Consider the following 17,320-nt stretch of genomic DNA (forward strand, 5'->3'; position numbering starts at 1 on the left):
TGTTCTCTCATCGATGTTTCCTTCTCTCTCCCTCTCCCTTCCTCTTTCTCTAAAAAATCAAAAAAACACAATTTTTAATTTAAAGAGAAAAAAAAATACCATGGAAAAGGCCAACAGTTATCTCAGGAAGGGGCTTTCCCCCAGGGGTTAAGGGTTTGGCCTGTCACAGATCAGCCAGGGGACAGGGAACAGCATCTTGACTGACCCCTCACGCATACAGAGTACCTCAGTCCCTAGTCCTGTGAGCCACCGCCATCATTCCAAGTCCAACAGACTGTTTTGACCAGTGTTGTCTGAAAATGTTTTTATTTAAGCACAAAACTGAAACATAACATATACATTTGTATATGGAGAAAAAAGGAATTTACAAAACCTTGGTTGCTGCCATTAACTTATCATTCAGTGGCTCTGGAGTGGAGTGGGCTGGTAGCCTGAGGGCTGCCTCTGGGTTGGTCAGCTTTTTGAGACATCCCCTCAGTCCACACACCTATTCCTACAGCCTCTGGAGGATAGGGTGCAGGTGTTAATGGTGGACTCCTAGGTGCTCATCATAGTGACACACCTCCTGGGGAATCCCCAGGGCCAGTGGAAAGTGACATAGACTATACTCCTACTCAGGGTATGGGAGAACTCTGGAGGATGAGTCTGGAACCCTGGCTCATCAGTCCAGCCTGAAGGATGCAATTCTGGACTGATTTGCCCTGCCCTTTCTAAAAGTCATATAACCTAGATATTGATGATGTGGGGACAGAGTAAGATGTGAGGCCAAGGCAGAATGCAGTTGTCCCCCAGAAGAGGAAATCAAAACAAACAGGGACAAACAACCCACACCAGGACAGTCACACACGCACCCCTCCCCCACCCCACTCGAAGACTGTTAAAGGTTGGGCAGGCCAACTCAGGGTTGGTCTCTGTCCCTTCCCATCCCCAATGCACATTCAGTAAGTCTAAAGGAAGGGCTCAGAGAGGACCCCAGATTGCATAGGGTGCTGCCCACACCAGGAAGGTGCAGGGGGCCGATAAGGCTATGAATCTGTTTGTGAGAAACATGAGGCAGGGCAGTGGCTGAGGAACCAGGCCAGGGGCTCTGGAAGCCCAAATACCTGTCCAGAGTAATCGAGGGAACAGAGCTGTCCACCAGCCCAGACTGAAGTCATTTAAAGGAGAGCCCTTGGGAGGTCATCCCAGCCCAACAGGAAGGGAGGATAGGATTATGGAAGCCACAAGCTGGGTCTGTGCAGCCAGATTCAGGCCAGGATGCTGGGGGAGTAGTGGGAGGCTCAGGACGCTGGCAGAAATACAACTCCAGGACGCAGGTCAGCCGGTGATCCCAAGTGTGTACGTGTGTGTAGAGGAAAGAGAACTTCAGTCCACTGCTTCCAGAGACAAAAGAATCCTACCAAACCACCACCAGAGAAGAAAAAACTTTTTTTTTCTTTTCTCTTGTGTAAAAAAGACCCTGTCCCTCCCTCCCCTTCCCTTGGGTGGAAGGGAGTGCTGGTTGCTAAGGAAGGAAGAAAAGCCATGGCAAGGCCCTCCCCAGGTCTGTGCTGGCCATAGCACTGCTTAAGGCACCCACAGAAAGTGCAGCTCAGAAGGCAGGCAAGAGAAAAGGATGGGGCAGAGGGAGGAGAGTCAGGAAGACTAATTCCCCTGGAAGGCTCCTTGGGCAGCAGATGAGGCAGCGCTGCGGAAGGTCCTATTGCTGAAGATGCCCTGGGAAAACTCCTCTTGGGCCTGCTGGAAGCTGGCCCCCGTCCGACGGTACAGGGAGTGCACCTGGGGGAAAAGGCTGTGGTCAGAGAAGCCCAACCTGTGGGCCCACAAGGAACCCAAACCTGCCTCACCTCCCACCCAGAGCCTTGGAGAAAAGCCACTGGACATTTTGGGACTCAGGAAACCCAACCGCTGTAGTGATGAACATCCCCATGGCAAGGCAGGAGAGAGGTACCTGCTTCCTCAGGTTTGCTGTTGGCCCAGCACCCACCACTCACCCGCTTTAGAAGGAAGAGTGAGAGCAGGGCACAGAGGGTGAAGAAGCCAGCCACAACCATCATGATGATGGACACAGCCAAGTCTTGGTGCAATGTAGACAGGGCTGCAATCCAACCACTACAGAGAGAAGAGGAGGTCAGAGAGGGTATAATAGGAGTGGGCCCCAGAGGTCCCATGAGGGGGTCTTCTCCAAGTGGCTGCTGTATGCTGACCACCACCCAGGCCGATAGGCCCCACACTGTCTACATGGAATCTTTGGGTCATGTGAGGTCTGGAAGGGATGTGGCTGCTAACCTCAGGAGTAGCACTGGATCGGACCTTTTCCTGTTGCTTTGGGGGTTATGGAAACATGAAAGCATGGCTGCTCACTCCTGAGGGCCCACCCTCTGGAAAGAACTACTGGCCAATCCAATGCAATGATGCTATCACCTCAGCTCTTCCCACTAGGGCCAGGGACAGCCTCCTCTGGCTCTAGTCATGTCTCCTTCCTGAGCCCCAGCCTTTTCACCTATAAAAGGAGATATTCTCACACTTCATGAGTTAAAAACTTACTACAAAGCTATACTTACCAAAACAGTGTGGAACTGGCATGAGGACAGACATATACAATATAGAGGTTGATGGAATAAAATTAAGACTCTAGAAATAAACCCACACATTTATTGTCAACCAGTGCCAAGACTACTGAATGGGGAAACAATGGTCTCTAAAGTGCTGGGCACTGGCCAGTGTGGCTCATTTGGTTGGGAGTCATCCCAGGCATTGAAAGCTTCCCAGTCAGGGTACACATCCAGGTTGCAGGCTTAATCCCCAGGAGGGGGCATGCAGAAGGCAGTCGATCAATGTTTCACTCTCATTAGTGTTTCTTTCTACCTCTCACTTCCTCTTTCCAAAAATCAATAAAAAATCTTTTTAAAAAAATGGTGCTGGGCCCTGGTCAGTATGGCTCACTGGTTTAAGTGTTGGCTCATGCACTGAAGCGTCACGGGTTTGATTCTCAGTCCAGGGTATGTACCTGGGTATTGGGTTTAATCCCTAACCCTGGTTGGGGTGCATGCAGGAGGCAACCGATCAATGAGTCTCTCTCACATCGATGTTTCTCTCTCTCTCCCCACCTCCTTTCCTCCCTTTTTCTCTTCTACTCTCTCTACGAATCAATGGAAAGCCCTGGCTGATTTGGCTAATGGTTAGAGTGTTGGCCTGCGGACCAGAGTCCTGGGTTTGGTTCCAGCTAAGGGCAGATACCTCAGTTGCAGTTCATCCCTGGCCCGTTGGGGTAGTGTGGGTGGCAACCAGTTGATGTGTCTCTCTCACATCAATGTTTCTCTCTCTCTCCCTCTCCCTCTCTCCCTCCTGCCCTCAGGTGAGGATAAAAAAATAAATAAAAATCAATGGAAAAAATATCCTCAGGTATGAGGATTAACAACAAAATTAATTCAAAATGGATCAATGACCTAATAATAATAACTCAAACTATAAAACTCTTAGAAGAAAACAGAGGTAACTCTTCATGACCTTAGATTGGTAATGGTCCTTAAATATGACACCCAGCTCTGGCCAGTTTGGCTCAGCAGTTAAGAGTGCTGGCCCTCAGAATGAAGGGTCACAGGTTTGATTCCTGGTCAAGGGCACGTGCCTGGATTGCACGTTTGATTTGTGGCCCTGAATGGGATCGTGCGGGAGGCAACCAATCGATGTGTCTCTCTGACAATCATGTTTCTCTCTGTCTCTCCGCCCCCCCACCTCCTTCTCTCCCAATCTAAAAAAAAAAAAAAAAAAGAAGAAGAAGAAAAAATATCCTCAGGTGAGGATTAACAACAACAAATACACACACAAACACGTGTGTGTATATATATACATATGTGTGTGTGTGTGTATATATGACATCCAAAGTATAACAAAAGAAAAAAATAAACTGCACATCATCAAAATTAAAAACTTTTGTACATCACCCAGTCGGTGTGGCTCAGTGGGTGAGCATCGACCCATGCACCAAGAGGTCGCAGGTTTAATTCCCAGTCAGGGTACATGCCCAGGTTGTGGGCTCAGTCCCCAGTAGGGGGTGTACAGGAGGCAGCTGATTGCTGTTTCTAGCTCCCTCTCCCTTCTTCTCTCTCTAAAAATCAATATAAACATTAAATACAATCTCCCACCAAGAAAAATACTTTTGTACATCAAAGGACACGACAGAGAATGGAAAAACAGAATAGAAAAAAAAAATGTAAATTACATACCTGATAAGAGCTAGTATCCAGAAAATATAAAGAATTCAACAACAAAAAGACTACCCAGCCCGGCCAGTGTGGCTTAGTGGATTGAGTGCTGTCCCATGCACTGAGAGGTCCCAGTTTCATTCCTGGTCAGGGTACAAGCCCAGTTTGCAGGCTCAATCTCCAGTAGGGGACGTGGAGGAGGCAGCCAACTGATGTTTCTAACTCACATCGATGTTTCTCTTTCCCTTCCTCGCTAAATAAATCAATAAAAACATTAAAAAACAACAAAAAACCACAATGAGCCCTGGCCAGGTAGCCCAGTTGGTTACAGCGTCGTCCTGTACACCAAAAAGGTGTGAGTTCGATTTCCAGTCAGGACTCATACGGAGGTTATGGGTTCGATCCCCACAGGCAACCAATCAATCAATGTTTCTCTCTTTCTCTATCACCCTCCCTCCCTCTCTGAAAAAATCGAGTAAAAACATATCCTCAGGTGAGGATTAAACAAACAAATCCCATAATGAGATATCGCATTTCTAGGTTGGCTATAATAGAAAAGAGCCCTGGCCTGTTTGGCTCAGAGGTTAGAGCATCGGCCCACAGATCAGGGAATCACAGGTTCGATTCCAGTCAAGGGCACGTATCTCAGTTGTGGCTCGGTCCCCGGCCCTGGTTGGGGTCGTGTGGGAGGCAACCAGTTGATGTGTCTCTCTCATGATCATGTTTCTCTCTCTCTCTCTCTCTCCCCCTCTCTCTCCCTACCACTCCATCTGAAAATAAATAGAAAAATATCCTTAGATGAGGATTAAATAAAAAAGTGGAAAATAACAAATCTTGGCAAAAATGTGGAGAAACTGGAATCCTCATACACTGCCACTGGGAATGTAATATGGCCACTGTGGGAAACAATTTGACAGTTCATCAATAAATTAACCATAGGCACTGGCTGGTTTGGCTCAGCAGTTAAGAGCATCAGCCTGCAGACTGAAGAGTTGCAGGTTCAATTCCTGATCATGGACATGTACCTCAGTTGTGGGTTTGATCCCCAGCCCTGGTCAGAGTTGTGCAGGAGACAACCGATAGATGTGTCCCTCTGACATTGATGTTTCTCTTTCTCTCTCTCTCCTTCCCTTCCACTCTATCTAAAAATCGATGTAAAAATATCCTCTGGTGAGGATTAACAAAACAAAACAAAAAAGAGCATCACAGGAAAATAAAAAATAATAAATTACACACAGATTACCACATGACCCAGCAACTCCACTCCTAGATACAAACCCAAAAGAACTGAAAACAGGTACTCAAAAACGTGTACACAAATGTTTGTAGCAGCACTATTCACAACAGCAAAAAGGTGGAAATAACCCAAATCACTATCGCTGATAAGTGGATCAACGAAATGTAGTATATCCAAACAACTGAATACTATTCAGCCATAAAAAGGAAGAAAGTCTGATCTATGCTACAACATGAACCTTGAAAACATCATGCTTAATGAAGCCAGACACAAATCCAGAGAGAGAAAGCAGTTTAATGGTTACCAGGGGCTCAGGGAAGGAGGGAATAAGGAGTGTTTGCTAATGGGTATGGAGTTTTCTTCTAGGGTGATAAAAATGTCCTGGAACTGGATAGTGGTAGTGACTGCACAGAACTGAAAATATACTAAATGCCATTGAATTGTATATTTTAAAATGGTTTAAGTGGAAGGAAATAGTAAAGATAGCAGAAATAAACCACATAGAGACCAAAAAAACAATTCAAAGGATTAATGAAACAAAGAGCTGGTTTTTCGAAAAGATAAACAAGATCGATGGACCCTTAGCTAGACTCACCAAGAAACAAAGAGAGAGAACCCAAATGCACAAAATCAGAAATGAAAGAGGAGAAGTAACAACTGCCACCACAGAAATACAAAAGATCGTTAACAACTACTATGAACAATTATATGGCAACAAATTCGACAATCTAAGCAAAATGGACAAATTTCTAGAAACACATAGTCTCCCAAAACCGGACCAGGAAGAGATAGAAAACTTGAACAGACCAATAACAACAGAAGAAATTGAAGATATAATCAAGACTCTCCCAGCAAACAAAAGCCCAGGCCGGGATGGCTTCACGGGGGGGGGGTTTTACCGAACATTCAAAGAAGAACTAACACCCATTCTCCTCAAACTATTTCAAAAAATTCAAGAAGGATGACTTCCAAACTCGTTTTATGAAGCCAGCATAATTCTAATTCCAAAACCAGAAAAAGACACTACAAAGAAAGAAAACTACAGGCTAATATCCCTGATGAACAGAGGCCAAAATCCTGAACAAAATACTAGCAAATCAGATCCAGCAATACGCCAAAAAATTATCCACCATGACCGAGTGGGATTCATCCCAGGGATGCAAGGCTGGTACAATATTTGCAAATCAATAAACGTGATACACCACATAAATAAAATGAAGAATAAAAACCACATGATCGCCCTGGCCGGTTTGGCTCAGCGGTTAGAGCGTCGGCCTGCGGTCCTGAGAGATCCGGGTTCGGTTTCCGCTAAGGGTGGGTTCGGTTCCTGCTAAGGGCACGTACCTCGGTTGCAGTTTGTCCCCGGCCCTGGTTGGTTGTGCGGGTGGCAGCCACTCGATGTGTTCCTTTCACATCGATGTTTCTCTCTCTCTCTCTCTGTTCCTCTCTCTCCCTCCCACTCTACCTGAACAAAAAAATGGAAAAATGTCCTCGGGTGAGGATTAAAAAAACAAACAAACAAACAAAAAAAACACATGATCATATCAATAGATGCCGAAAAAGCTTTCGACAAAATCCAGCATCCATTTCTGATAAAAACGCTCAGCAATGTGGGAATAGAGGGATCATATCTTGACATAATAAAGGCCATATATGAAAGACCTACAGCCAGCATCATACTCAATGGGCAAAAACTAAAAGCATTTTCCTTAAGAATAGGAACAAGGCAAGGATGCCCACTTTCGCCACTTTTATTTAACATAATACTGGAAGTCTTAGCCACAGCAATCAGACAGGAAGAAAAAATAAAAGGGATCCAAATTGGAAAGGAGGAAGCAAAACTGTCATTATTTGCAGATGACATGATACTATACGTAGAAAACCCTAAAGACTCCATCAAAAATTTACTAAACTTGCCCTGGCCGGTTTGGCTCAGCGGTTAGAGCGTCGGCCTGCGGTCCGGAGAGACCCGGGTTCGGTTCCCGCTAAGGGCACGTACTTCGGTTGCAGTTTGTCCCCGGCCCTGGTTGGTCGTGTGGGTGGCAGCCACTCGATGTGTCCCTTCACGTCGATGTTTCTCTCTCTCTCTCTCTCTTCCTCTCTCTCCCTCCCACTCTATCTGTACAAAAAATGGAAAAATATCCTCGGGTGAGGATAAAAAAAAAAAAAAAAAAAAAATTTACTAAACTTAATAAATGAATTTGGCAAAGTAGCAGGATACAAAATTAACGTCAAGAAATCGATGGCATTCTTATACACCAATGATGAACTCACAGAAAGAGAAACTAAGAAAACAATCCCATTTACCATTGCGGTAAAAAAATTAAGATACCTAGGAATAAACTTAACCAAAGAAATAAAGGACCTATTCGCAGAAAACTACAGGACATTGTAAAAAGAAATAGAGGAAGATATAAAAAAGTGGAAGCACATACCTTGTTCATGGATTGGAAGAATTAACATCATTAAAATTTCCATATTACCCAAAGCAATCTATAGATTCAATGCAATCCCCATCAAAATACCAACGGCATACTTCACAGAACTAGAACAAGTACTTCAAAAGTTCATATGGAACCAAAAAAGACCTCGAATAGCCACAGCAATCTTGAAAAAAAAGAACAAAGTTGGAGGGATCACATTACCAGATTTTAGGTTATACTATAAAGCCACTGTAATCCAAACAGCCTGGTACTGGCACAAGAACAGGCATATAGACCAGTGGAACAGAACAGAGAACCCAGAAATGGACCCAAGGTAATATGCTCAATTAATATTTGACAAAGGTGGCAAGAGCATACAGTGGAGTAAGGACAGCCTCTTTCATAAATGGTGCTGGGAAAATTGGACAGCTACATGCAGAAAAATGAAACTAGACCACCAACTTACACCCTACACAAGAATAAACTCAAAATGGATAAAAGACTTAAATGTGACTCATGAATCCATAAAAATCCTAGAAGAAACTGTAGGCAACAAAATTTCAGACATTATACGCAGCAGAATTTTCACTGATACATCTCCTAAGGCAATAGAAACAAACAAAAAAAATGAACACATGGGACTACATCAAACTCAAAAGCTTCTGCACAGCGAAAGATACAATCATCAAAACGGAAAGGCTACCCACTGTATGGGAGAGCATAATTGCCAATGATATATCAGATAAGGGGTTAATTTCCAATATATATAGAATGCTCATACAACTCCACAAAAGGAAGACAAAGAACCCAATTAAAAAATGGGCAGAGGAACTAAATAGACACCTCTCCAAACAGGACATACAAATGGCTAAGAGACATACGAAGAAATGCTCATCACTAATCATCAGAGAGATGCAAATTAAAACAACAATGAGGTATCACCTCACACCTGTCAGAATGGCTGCCATCAACAAATCATCAAACAACAAGTGTTGGCGAGGGTGTGGAGAAAAGGGGACTCTAGTACACTGCTGGTGGGAATGCAGACTGGTGCAGCCACTATGGAAAACAATATGGTGTTACCTCAAAAAATTAAAAATTGAACTTCCATTTGACCCAGCGATCCCACTTCTAGGAATATACCCTAAGAAGCCTGAAACACCAATCAGAAAGAATATACGTACTCCCATGTTTGTAGCAGCACTATTTACAATAGCTAAGATCTGGAAACAGCCCAAGTGTCCATCAGCAGACCAATGGATAAAAAAGCTCTGGTACATATACACAATGGAGTACTATGCAGCTGTAAGAAAGAAAGATCTCTTATCCTTTGAGATGACATGGAGGGACCTGGAAAGTATCATCCTAAGTGAAACAAGCCAAAGCGAGAAAGACAAGTATCATATGATCTCACTTATTTGTGGAATATAATGAACATAACAGTCTGAGGAATGGGGTAGTCCCAGAGACGTGGAAGTGGGGTACAGACTGACAATCCCCAGAAGAGGGGGTGGTGGGGGAGAGATAAACCACAGAACTTATATGCATGTATGCATGAACAGTGGACATGGACAACAAAGTGGGGACGGGGCAGGGGGAGAGGGGGAGAGGGGAATCAGTGAGGGAAAAAGGAGAAACATCTGTAACAAAAATTAATTAATAAAAACATAAATAAATAAAATAAAATAAAAATGGTTTAAGTGGTACATAAAATGATATATTTTACATTATGTATATTTTACAATCGAAAGGGAGTATTATGAGGTGAGATGAGAAAGGTATTGAGAGGCTGGAGGCTGCAGAGCTCATCCAAGTAGGCCTAGGCAGGGCAGTAAGGGGCGGACCCAGGACCAGAAATCAAGCCTTGTGACTCCTTGTCCAGAGTGCAAAGTGCAGTTTGTTTGTTTTTTAATTTTATATATTTATTTTATTATTATTTTTTTTAATCCTCACCTGAGGACATTTTTTTGCATTTATCTTCAGATAGAGTAGGAGGGAGAGAGGGGGGAAGAGAGAGAGAGAAACATCAATGTGAGAGAGACACACCGACTGGTCACCACCCACACGACCCCAACCAGGGCCGGGGACAAACTGCAATCGAGGTACATGCCCTTAAGCGGGAAACAAACCCGGGACTCTCTGGTCCGCGGGCCAACACTCTAACAGCTGAGCCAAACCAGCCAGGGCATATTTATTTATTTATTTTTTAATCCTCACCTGAGACTACTTTTCCTTTTTTTTTTTTTAATTGTATTTTTTTAGATAGGAAGGGAGGAAGAGAGAAGAGAGGGAGAGAGAGAGAAACATCGATGTGAGAGAGACACACTGACTGGTTGCCTTCTGCATAACCTAGACGGGGTCGGGGATCAAACCCGCAACCAAAGTACATGGCCTTGACCAGGAATCAAACCCATGATTCTTTGGTTCATGGGCCAACGCTCTAACAGCTCAACCAAACCAGCCAGGGCCATAGAACAGTTATTAATCAAAGCCTTTCTATCAGGGTCTCACTTAGGGTAATGAGTAATGTAACTGGGTCACCAAACAAAAAGAAAAGAGGCCAGATTATAAACAAGATGAAAAAAGGGGTGGTGGGAGGGCAGCATGCACTTGGCTCTGAGTTGGAGATGAGACAGCCCCCTCCCCACTGCTCTGGACTTGTCAGCTCTACTGGAGAGATGGGACCAAAATAGCACAGCCCTTCCAGGCTCAGGCTTTCAGCCAAGTGCCAGCCTGACCTTTCTGTAATGTTCCCTGTGCACTGAGGCAAAAGGAAAACATCAACCATCAGCTTTGCTTTCTGAGATTAATTTTGAGTGGAGGACTGCAGCACCCAGAAAACTCAAGCCAGCTGTATGCTCAAAGAGAGCAGCCAGAGGACCCATCCAGGAGAGGCTAGGGCTTCATCTCCTGAGGTTACAGGGCCTCTGGAAAACGTCACAGCTCAGGGTCTGCAAAGACCAGGGCATCCATCAGCAGCTGCCCAAACCCAAGGGCAAGTCTGGAACCTGTGGAAGTAGTACCAGCTTCTAGGAGGGTATGACCAGAGAAAAGAAAGAGGCTGCAATCTAGTACAGGACACAGAGAATTCAGGCCAAGTTCACCCATAGATACCCCAGAAAGTGGTAATCAAGGCAAGACCGTGAGTGGCTACTGGTGAGAAACTGGAGAGGGCCTGAAGGCAGATCCAAGCTGGCCCAGTTACTGCTCTCTGTGCCATGGTGAAAGAGGGTCATCTGTAGGGTCTCTCAGAGGTTGGCAAACAGGGTGAGAGACACTGAGCTGAGCCTTCAAAGCATAGTTCCCTTTGTACTACCCCCGGGCTCACCTGTCCCCCAGGCTAGGGATGCCGACCAACTGGATGACATAGATCCCTATTTGACAAAAAAATACAAAGAAGAACACGAAGAAGCTGAAAGAGTTGTCAGACCTGTGGAGAGAAGGGGAAAACCAGAAATCATAAGAGGCCTTGGAACCCATTCCTCAGCATTCCTCACATGGTCTGATATTCCTCCTCACTAGAAGCCAGGAGGCAGAATGGGAGAGCAAACAGAGCACCAGAGGCTCAGTCAGTGTGTGTCTACAACGACACACACTATAATAAAAAAGGGCTTGCCTTTTCACTGCCTTCCAATGCTTGACCCCTTCCTCAAAGAGTCAATAAAGTTGCTTACTCAAAGGACAATATGAAGAGTTTAACAGTTCATCTCTTGGGGTACTTGTCTGCATTTCATAACAGGGAAGAAAACCTAAGCCAAAGGTATATAAACCTCTAATAATACAACTGTAGGCCTGAGCGGCAAAAAAGGTATTTGGGGAGTAGCAAACACTAGATAAAATTGGTGTTTTAAGTACCTCCATTTCCATGTCCTCGAGGGCTAGAATACAGTGTGGGTTGAGGTCCCACCTGCTGAGTGCATGGAGGGGGTTCAGCCACTGCCCTGTCCTCTCTTTCTGGAGCCTGCTGGACTCCCAGCCCTGAAAGTATTAGCTCTGAGGCACAACTCCAAATGCCCTAGGAGTCTGTGAAGTGGATCCATTAAAGTCCACAGTATCTATTCTAGGTCAACTGGTTAAATATTGGCATTCAGCAATGCTCCACAGTTACTAGGGAGATAGGGAGAGGGGCATAAGTAAGCAAGCAGAGAGAGAAGTCATTAAGAGTGTATCTGAGTCTGATTCTATCATAGAAGCACACACTAGAGCAGTGATTTTCAACCCTTCTCATCTCATGGCACATATAAACTACTAAAATTCTGTGGCGCACCAAAAAACATATTTTTTTGTCAATCTGACAAAAAAAGAAAAAGGTATAATTTTGATTCATTCACACTGAATAGCTACTATTGTGTTCACTGTTGTCATTATTTTATTGACAATCTAAGGAAAAAGAGGTCAGTGCCCCTGACTAAATAGAGAAGCACTGCATATTTTAAAATTTTCTGCAGCACACCGGTTGAAAATCGCTGCCCTAGAACTTCAGAAGAGAGCTAGGAAGTCCCTTCCCTTTTCCCAGTGACTGAAATCCTTTTGCACCAAACAGACTGGGTGCAGTAGAAGGACAAGTAAGGCTCCTGTACCTCTCTCTTGGTCTCTTTTCCTAGTCTAAGGACAGGGCCCAGAATAGACCTCAAATACGAGTGAGGAAACTGCCTCCTAATCCCTGACAACTCTGGGCAGGAATGGGAATTTCCCATGATTCTATTCTGCTCTTACTGGAATGGGGCCCTAGGGCTCATGGCCCTTGGCTCGCTACCTGGGATGTCAGCCATACACTCCCCCCTCACCCCAGTCCCGCTTACCTGAAGGCCTTATAGATGGGTCGGTACCAACAAAGGAAGGCACAGGGGGTGAAGATCACAAACCACAGGATTGAGAGGCCAAAGTCCACGCCCTTGCTGCTATCGACTAAGAACCAGGCCAGGCAGGCAAGCAGATTCAGAAACAGAGTCACTGAATGCACTGTGGAAGTGGGGGAGACAGATGTGGGCTGATGCCAAGGTGGCTGAAGGGCTCCCAGATGTGGCAAACCACCCCCTGGAGAGGAGAGGAGGTCCATGCTGTCAGGGAAGCTGCCTGTACCCAGGCAGGACTAGCTCCCATCTTCCTTTTCTGGGACCTCAAAACCAGGGACCCAACCAAGCTTCTAAGATATGATGGGACAGCCCAGGTATTTAAGGGGTGGCCATGGATAGCCCACAGGGAAGCAACAGGGAGTCTTTTATCCTCACTCCTAAATAGCCCAGGGATCTGTAGGGAGGAGAGGCCTTCACCTAAAGAGGACCTTTTAGTGCAATGAGCTCCACAGGAACTCAGAAACCTCCAGCTGGTCCTACCCAACTTGATTCATGATCTGGACTTGCTCTTGAAAGGAGGTTCCCAGGACAGAGAGCAAACTTCAGAGTGCCAATTATGTGGGTAAAGGTCCCCCACCCCAACCCAACTTGCACTGAGGAAGGCTAGAGTCTGCCAGGTAGGAGCAACCAGAGCATAGATAGGGCTCTCAAGACACAGCCCATTTCAGCCTTGAGCTCAGAGGGGCAGGAGCTGGACTCACACATCCAGAGATAGTAGAGCATCTTGCATATCCGCTGATAGTCAGCAGGGATCTCTGTGGAGAAGTCCTGATAGAAGCAGGGCTTGACAGGGCACCACAAGGGCAAGGGCGGCCAATTGTTCTCTCTCACTGTGTAGAAAGAGATGATGAGATGAGGCCCAGCTTCAGCAGCAGCAGGGCACAGTGCACATGCTGGCCCCGTTTATGGGCCAACCCAAGACCCCCAGAGGGGCACCGGTAAGCAGGGCCCAGAGTTTTCATGGGTATAAAGTAGGAAGGAAAAGGATGATGGGACATAAACATCCACAAGCTCAGTCCAAGATAACAGACTCAAATGCACTGAGAAACACAGAGCTAAACAGCCTAAGTGATTACTTTTTTGAACAGCCTATAACCAAGGAATCGTGGCACCAGTGCCCCCACTCTATCAAAAAACTTTACAGCTGGAAAGAAGTACAGAAATAATCTACACCCATTAAGGTTACACTACAGGTCTCCTGATTTCACCTTACTGCTCGCCCCAGGACCAGCACCATTCTAAGATGATCAAGAGCTCAGCAAAGACTTGAGGCTGCCCCAGGAACAAGCAGGCTGAGGAAACTCTCCTGGTAACACAGGACCTCAGGTGGCCTCCCTTACCATGTAAGTTGGCCACAGTGTTCTGTAGCTCTCGTTCCTTGCGTTCTAGCTCGGCTGCTTTCCTGTCCAGTTCTTCCTGTTGCCGGAGCAGGCTTGCCTGGGCTGCAGAGGCCACAGCCTGGAGCCAAACAGGGAAGCAGGAGGCAGCCGAACATGAAAGATAGAGGGACAGTGTTGACCTGACAGGAAGTCACAGGGCCCATGCCCCACACAGGGACAGCCATCTGGAAGTCCCAGAGGCAGTCCCAATCCCCAATGTCTTGGTTATCTGAGACCACCACAGAGAGGCCAAGGTGACCTGTCCCCCACTGCCCTTACAATACCTCTGACCCCTTTGCCATTACCAGGGTTTTCCTCTCCCCTTCATTCTGAAGCTTGAGATAGGAGAACCATCTTCCATACTGTAGTCCAGGCCAAGTTAAATTATACTGACTTTTGGGGTGATAGCAAAGGGCAAAAGGCCTCACAACAGACTGCACTGTAGTCAGACACCCAGAGATCCAAGCTTCGCCTGAAGAGCCTGGAGGGTGTGTATGTGAAGGGAAACAGTGTAAATCTGCTAGGATGAGTCGGGAGAGGAGGCACTTGAGGCCATACTGTGTGTACCTGGAACCTGAGAGATGTATATTCAAGCACCTTCACCTGCTCCACTCCCAGGAACTGCCCTGAGGTCCACCTGTACTGTGAATGGCTACATCCCAGGACAGTTCCTTAGGGTTGGCCTGCTCTGCCTGGCTTTCACAGCATGCAGAGTTCAAGTTTTAACCCCTCTCCATGCAGAGCAGGGCGTCCAAGTGACACAGCTAGGGAATTCTACATGAGGCTGAGCAGAGCTGGGCCCAGAGTTCCAGCCTATAGTCCTGCTCCTGCTGGGTGCTGCAGTTACTGGAGCCCAGTTCCTCCAGAAGTCTACAGTCCTTTTTTAGGGAGCAAATACCAAAGTGGTTATCTCACAGGCATAGGTGTACATATGTATGTGTGTCCCCTCTCTCTCTCTCCAAAATAAGTTCTCCATTAAGGAGGTAAATTTTGGGCACTTAGGGGTATAAGCAGGACCATAATTGATCACTGTAAGGGTCTTAGCCTATTTCCCCAAGTCAGTGACTTCAGGTGAGCTGGATCCAGGACTCACTACCCAGTTGAACAAGAAAGTGTCCTCTGCCTCTAAGCCTTGCCTCATAGGGCTGTGGGTGGGGCTCAGGGTCCTAGGGTTCCATGCAGGGGCAGTACTTTCAGAGTAAGTCTGGTCAGATGATGGGAGCAGTCTGGGGCCCACTAGAGTCCAATGTCTAGCTTGGCAGGCTCCAGGCACCTCGCCCTCACTCACGCTCACCTATACTTTGCCTACCTTCGGAAGCTTTTTCATGTAGCTGTCTCTGAGAATACTATCTCCTCCTAGTAGCATCTGCCTCTCTGAGAGCTTGCTCACTGCCAGGAATCTGGTAGGCAGGAATTTGCTGGCCTGTCTAAGCAGGAGCTGCAACATACAACTCCACTGTGGGTCATGCTCACCAGGGGCAGTGAGGAGCGTGGGGTAGAACAGTGAGGCAAGGGGGTGGAAAGTTGGGTACCAAACAGACAAGATTCACAGTAATTATTGAAGGGACAAAGGAAAATAAGAAGGAAGACAGGAATAAATGAGGTTAGATTTCAGGCCCTGAGTAAGAAAAGGCCCCAGAAGGACCTGGAATGGCGTGACGGGCAATGTTTTGTCTGAAGACACCCAGGAGCCCAGACTAGTGAGTAGGGCTTATTTTTTCTTTTTTTCGTACGTGCCCCTAGTGGGAACCGAACCCGGGATTCTCTGGTCCACAGGCCAACAGTCTAACCGCTGGGCCAAACCAGCCAGGGCAGGGCTTATTTTTTCTAGTGCTGCCATTGAGGTGGGGGGAGGGTTAGGTGAGCAGACCCTCCACATGCAAGTGACAAGCTCCAAAGAGATTATCAAGAGGGCCCTTGAAGGAGAGCCAGAGAATAAGGCCCTCTGCCCACCACTCGATCTCAGGACTCAGCTACTAGTCTGGGTGCTTCCCTTTCTGGAAAGGAGAGGCAAAAGGGATCTTTGTCAACAGTACCTGGGGGGTTGGCTGGGTTGGTTCCACTGAGGGCTGGAGAACTGCTGGCTGCGAGGGCCCAGGGAGCTGGGTGACAGGAACTGTTGTTGCTGCATTTGTCTGCTTGGGGAAGATCAAAGGAGCAAGTGAGACTCCACCAGTTGGCCATGTGGGAGCAAACCCACAGTAGGGTGAGTGATGTGCTCTTCCTATGAGGAGTACTCCCTCTGGGCCTCCCTCTGTAGCTTCTTGGCCAACAAGCCTCAAGCTCTGGGCAATGATGCCTAACCCAGCACCCCTGACCTTTTTGGATCCAGAGATCCTGGCACTGCCCTGCTCTCTTCAGGAAAGAGCCCAGATCATGAACCTCAAGGAGAGGACTGGTGGCTTCCTCATCTTAACCCCACCCCTCAAGTTCACATTAAGACTATCCCTCTGAGAACTGCTGATTCTCAGAACACTCTGTCTTGCCAAGGCTCCTTGCCCCAGAGACCCCAGCACCATCCAGAGGACCCGGGGACTCAGAAAGAGGACACGCTCACCAACCTCTGAGAAGGGGTTAAATTCAGCTAGGCCACCTTGTGGGGCACTGGTCAGCTGGGTCACAGAGGGATCCTGAGAAGGTGAAAAAGAGCCATTAGATGCTGAGGAGAAAAGAGAACCTTAGTGAAGAAGGGACATCACCATCTCAAGGCCAGCAGGCAATCCCATGATGCCGGCTGAAGCGAGGAGGCTGATGGCCCTTACTAGTGTCCTGAGCAGCCTCTTCTGAAGGCTCCTGTGCCCAACCACTGCCACATAGAGCTGCAATCTCTTTTCCTTTTCTGGAAAAATAGGGGTTCAGTCCAGATGACTTCCAAGAAGAGATAAAAAGCAAGCTTTACACTCTGAGGCCTGGGAATCACCACTATACATGTTCTTGTTAGTACCCTTTCTAGATTCGTAACAGTTCATAGAATTTACCTCCAGGGAGTGGGGTTTTTTGGTAGGGGTGGTGGTGAATGGGTGGAAATTTTTCACTTTATAACCTTTCTGTAATGTTTTATTTACTATTTTATTCCTTTTATTTTTAAATCCTCACCCAAGGATATTTTTCTATTTATCTTCAGATAGAATGGGAGGGAGAGAGAGAGAAACATCGACATGAGTGGGACACATCGACTGGTTACCTCCCACACGACACTGACCAGGGCCGGGGAAAA

General features: G+C 46.6%; 1 protein-coding gene across 4 annotated transcripts in view; it reads right to left on the reverse strand.

Annotated features, from left to right (window-relative positions):
- Window positions 1-294: 294 nt before the first annotated feature.
- SCAMP2 (secretory carrier membrane protein 2) overlaps window positions 295-17,320 on the reverse strand; it is a 28,091-nt gene continuing 11,065 nt past the window's right edge. The window contains exons 2-10 of one of the 4 annotated variants that reach the window (XM_036268818.1): window positions 16,665-16,733; window positions 16,140-16,238; window positions 15,413-15,541; window positions 14,065-14,182; window positions 13,426-13,554; window positions 12,671-12,830; window positions 11,197-11,298; window positions 1,995-2,112; window positions 295-1,779 (exon numbers count right to left, since the gene is read on the reverse strand). In XM_036268818.1, coding sequence (XP_036124711.1) covers window positions 1,645-1,779; window positions 1,995-2,112; window positions 11,197-11,298; window positions 12,671-12,830; window positions 13,426-13,554; window positions 14,065-14,182; window positions 15,413-15,541; window positions 16,140-16,238; window positions 16,665-16,733 — 1,059 coding nt within the window. In that variant the 3' untranslated portion in view covers window positions 295-1,644. Of the gene's footprint in view, window positions 1,780-1,994; window positions 2,113-11,196; window positions 11,299-12,670; window positions 12,831-13,425; window positions 13,555-14,064; window positions 14,183-15,412; window positions 15,542-16,139; window positions 16,242-16,664; window positions 16,734-17,320 lie in introns of all 4 variants that reach the window. The other 3 variants (XM_036268795.1, XM_036268803.1, XM_036268810.1) reach the window with 3 other exon arrangements.

Source organism: Molossus molossus, unplaced genomic scaffold, assembly GCF_014108415.1.
Source record: "Molossus molossus isolate mMolMol1 unplaced genomic scaffold, mMolMol1.p scaffold_m16_p_1, whole genome shotgun sequence".
NCBI classification, from domain to species: Eukaryota; Metazoa; Chordata; class Mammalia; order Chiroptera; family Molossidae; genus Molossus; species Molossus molossus.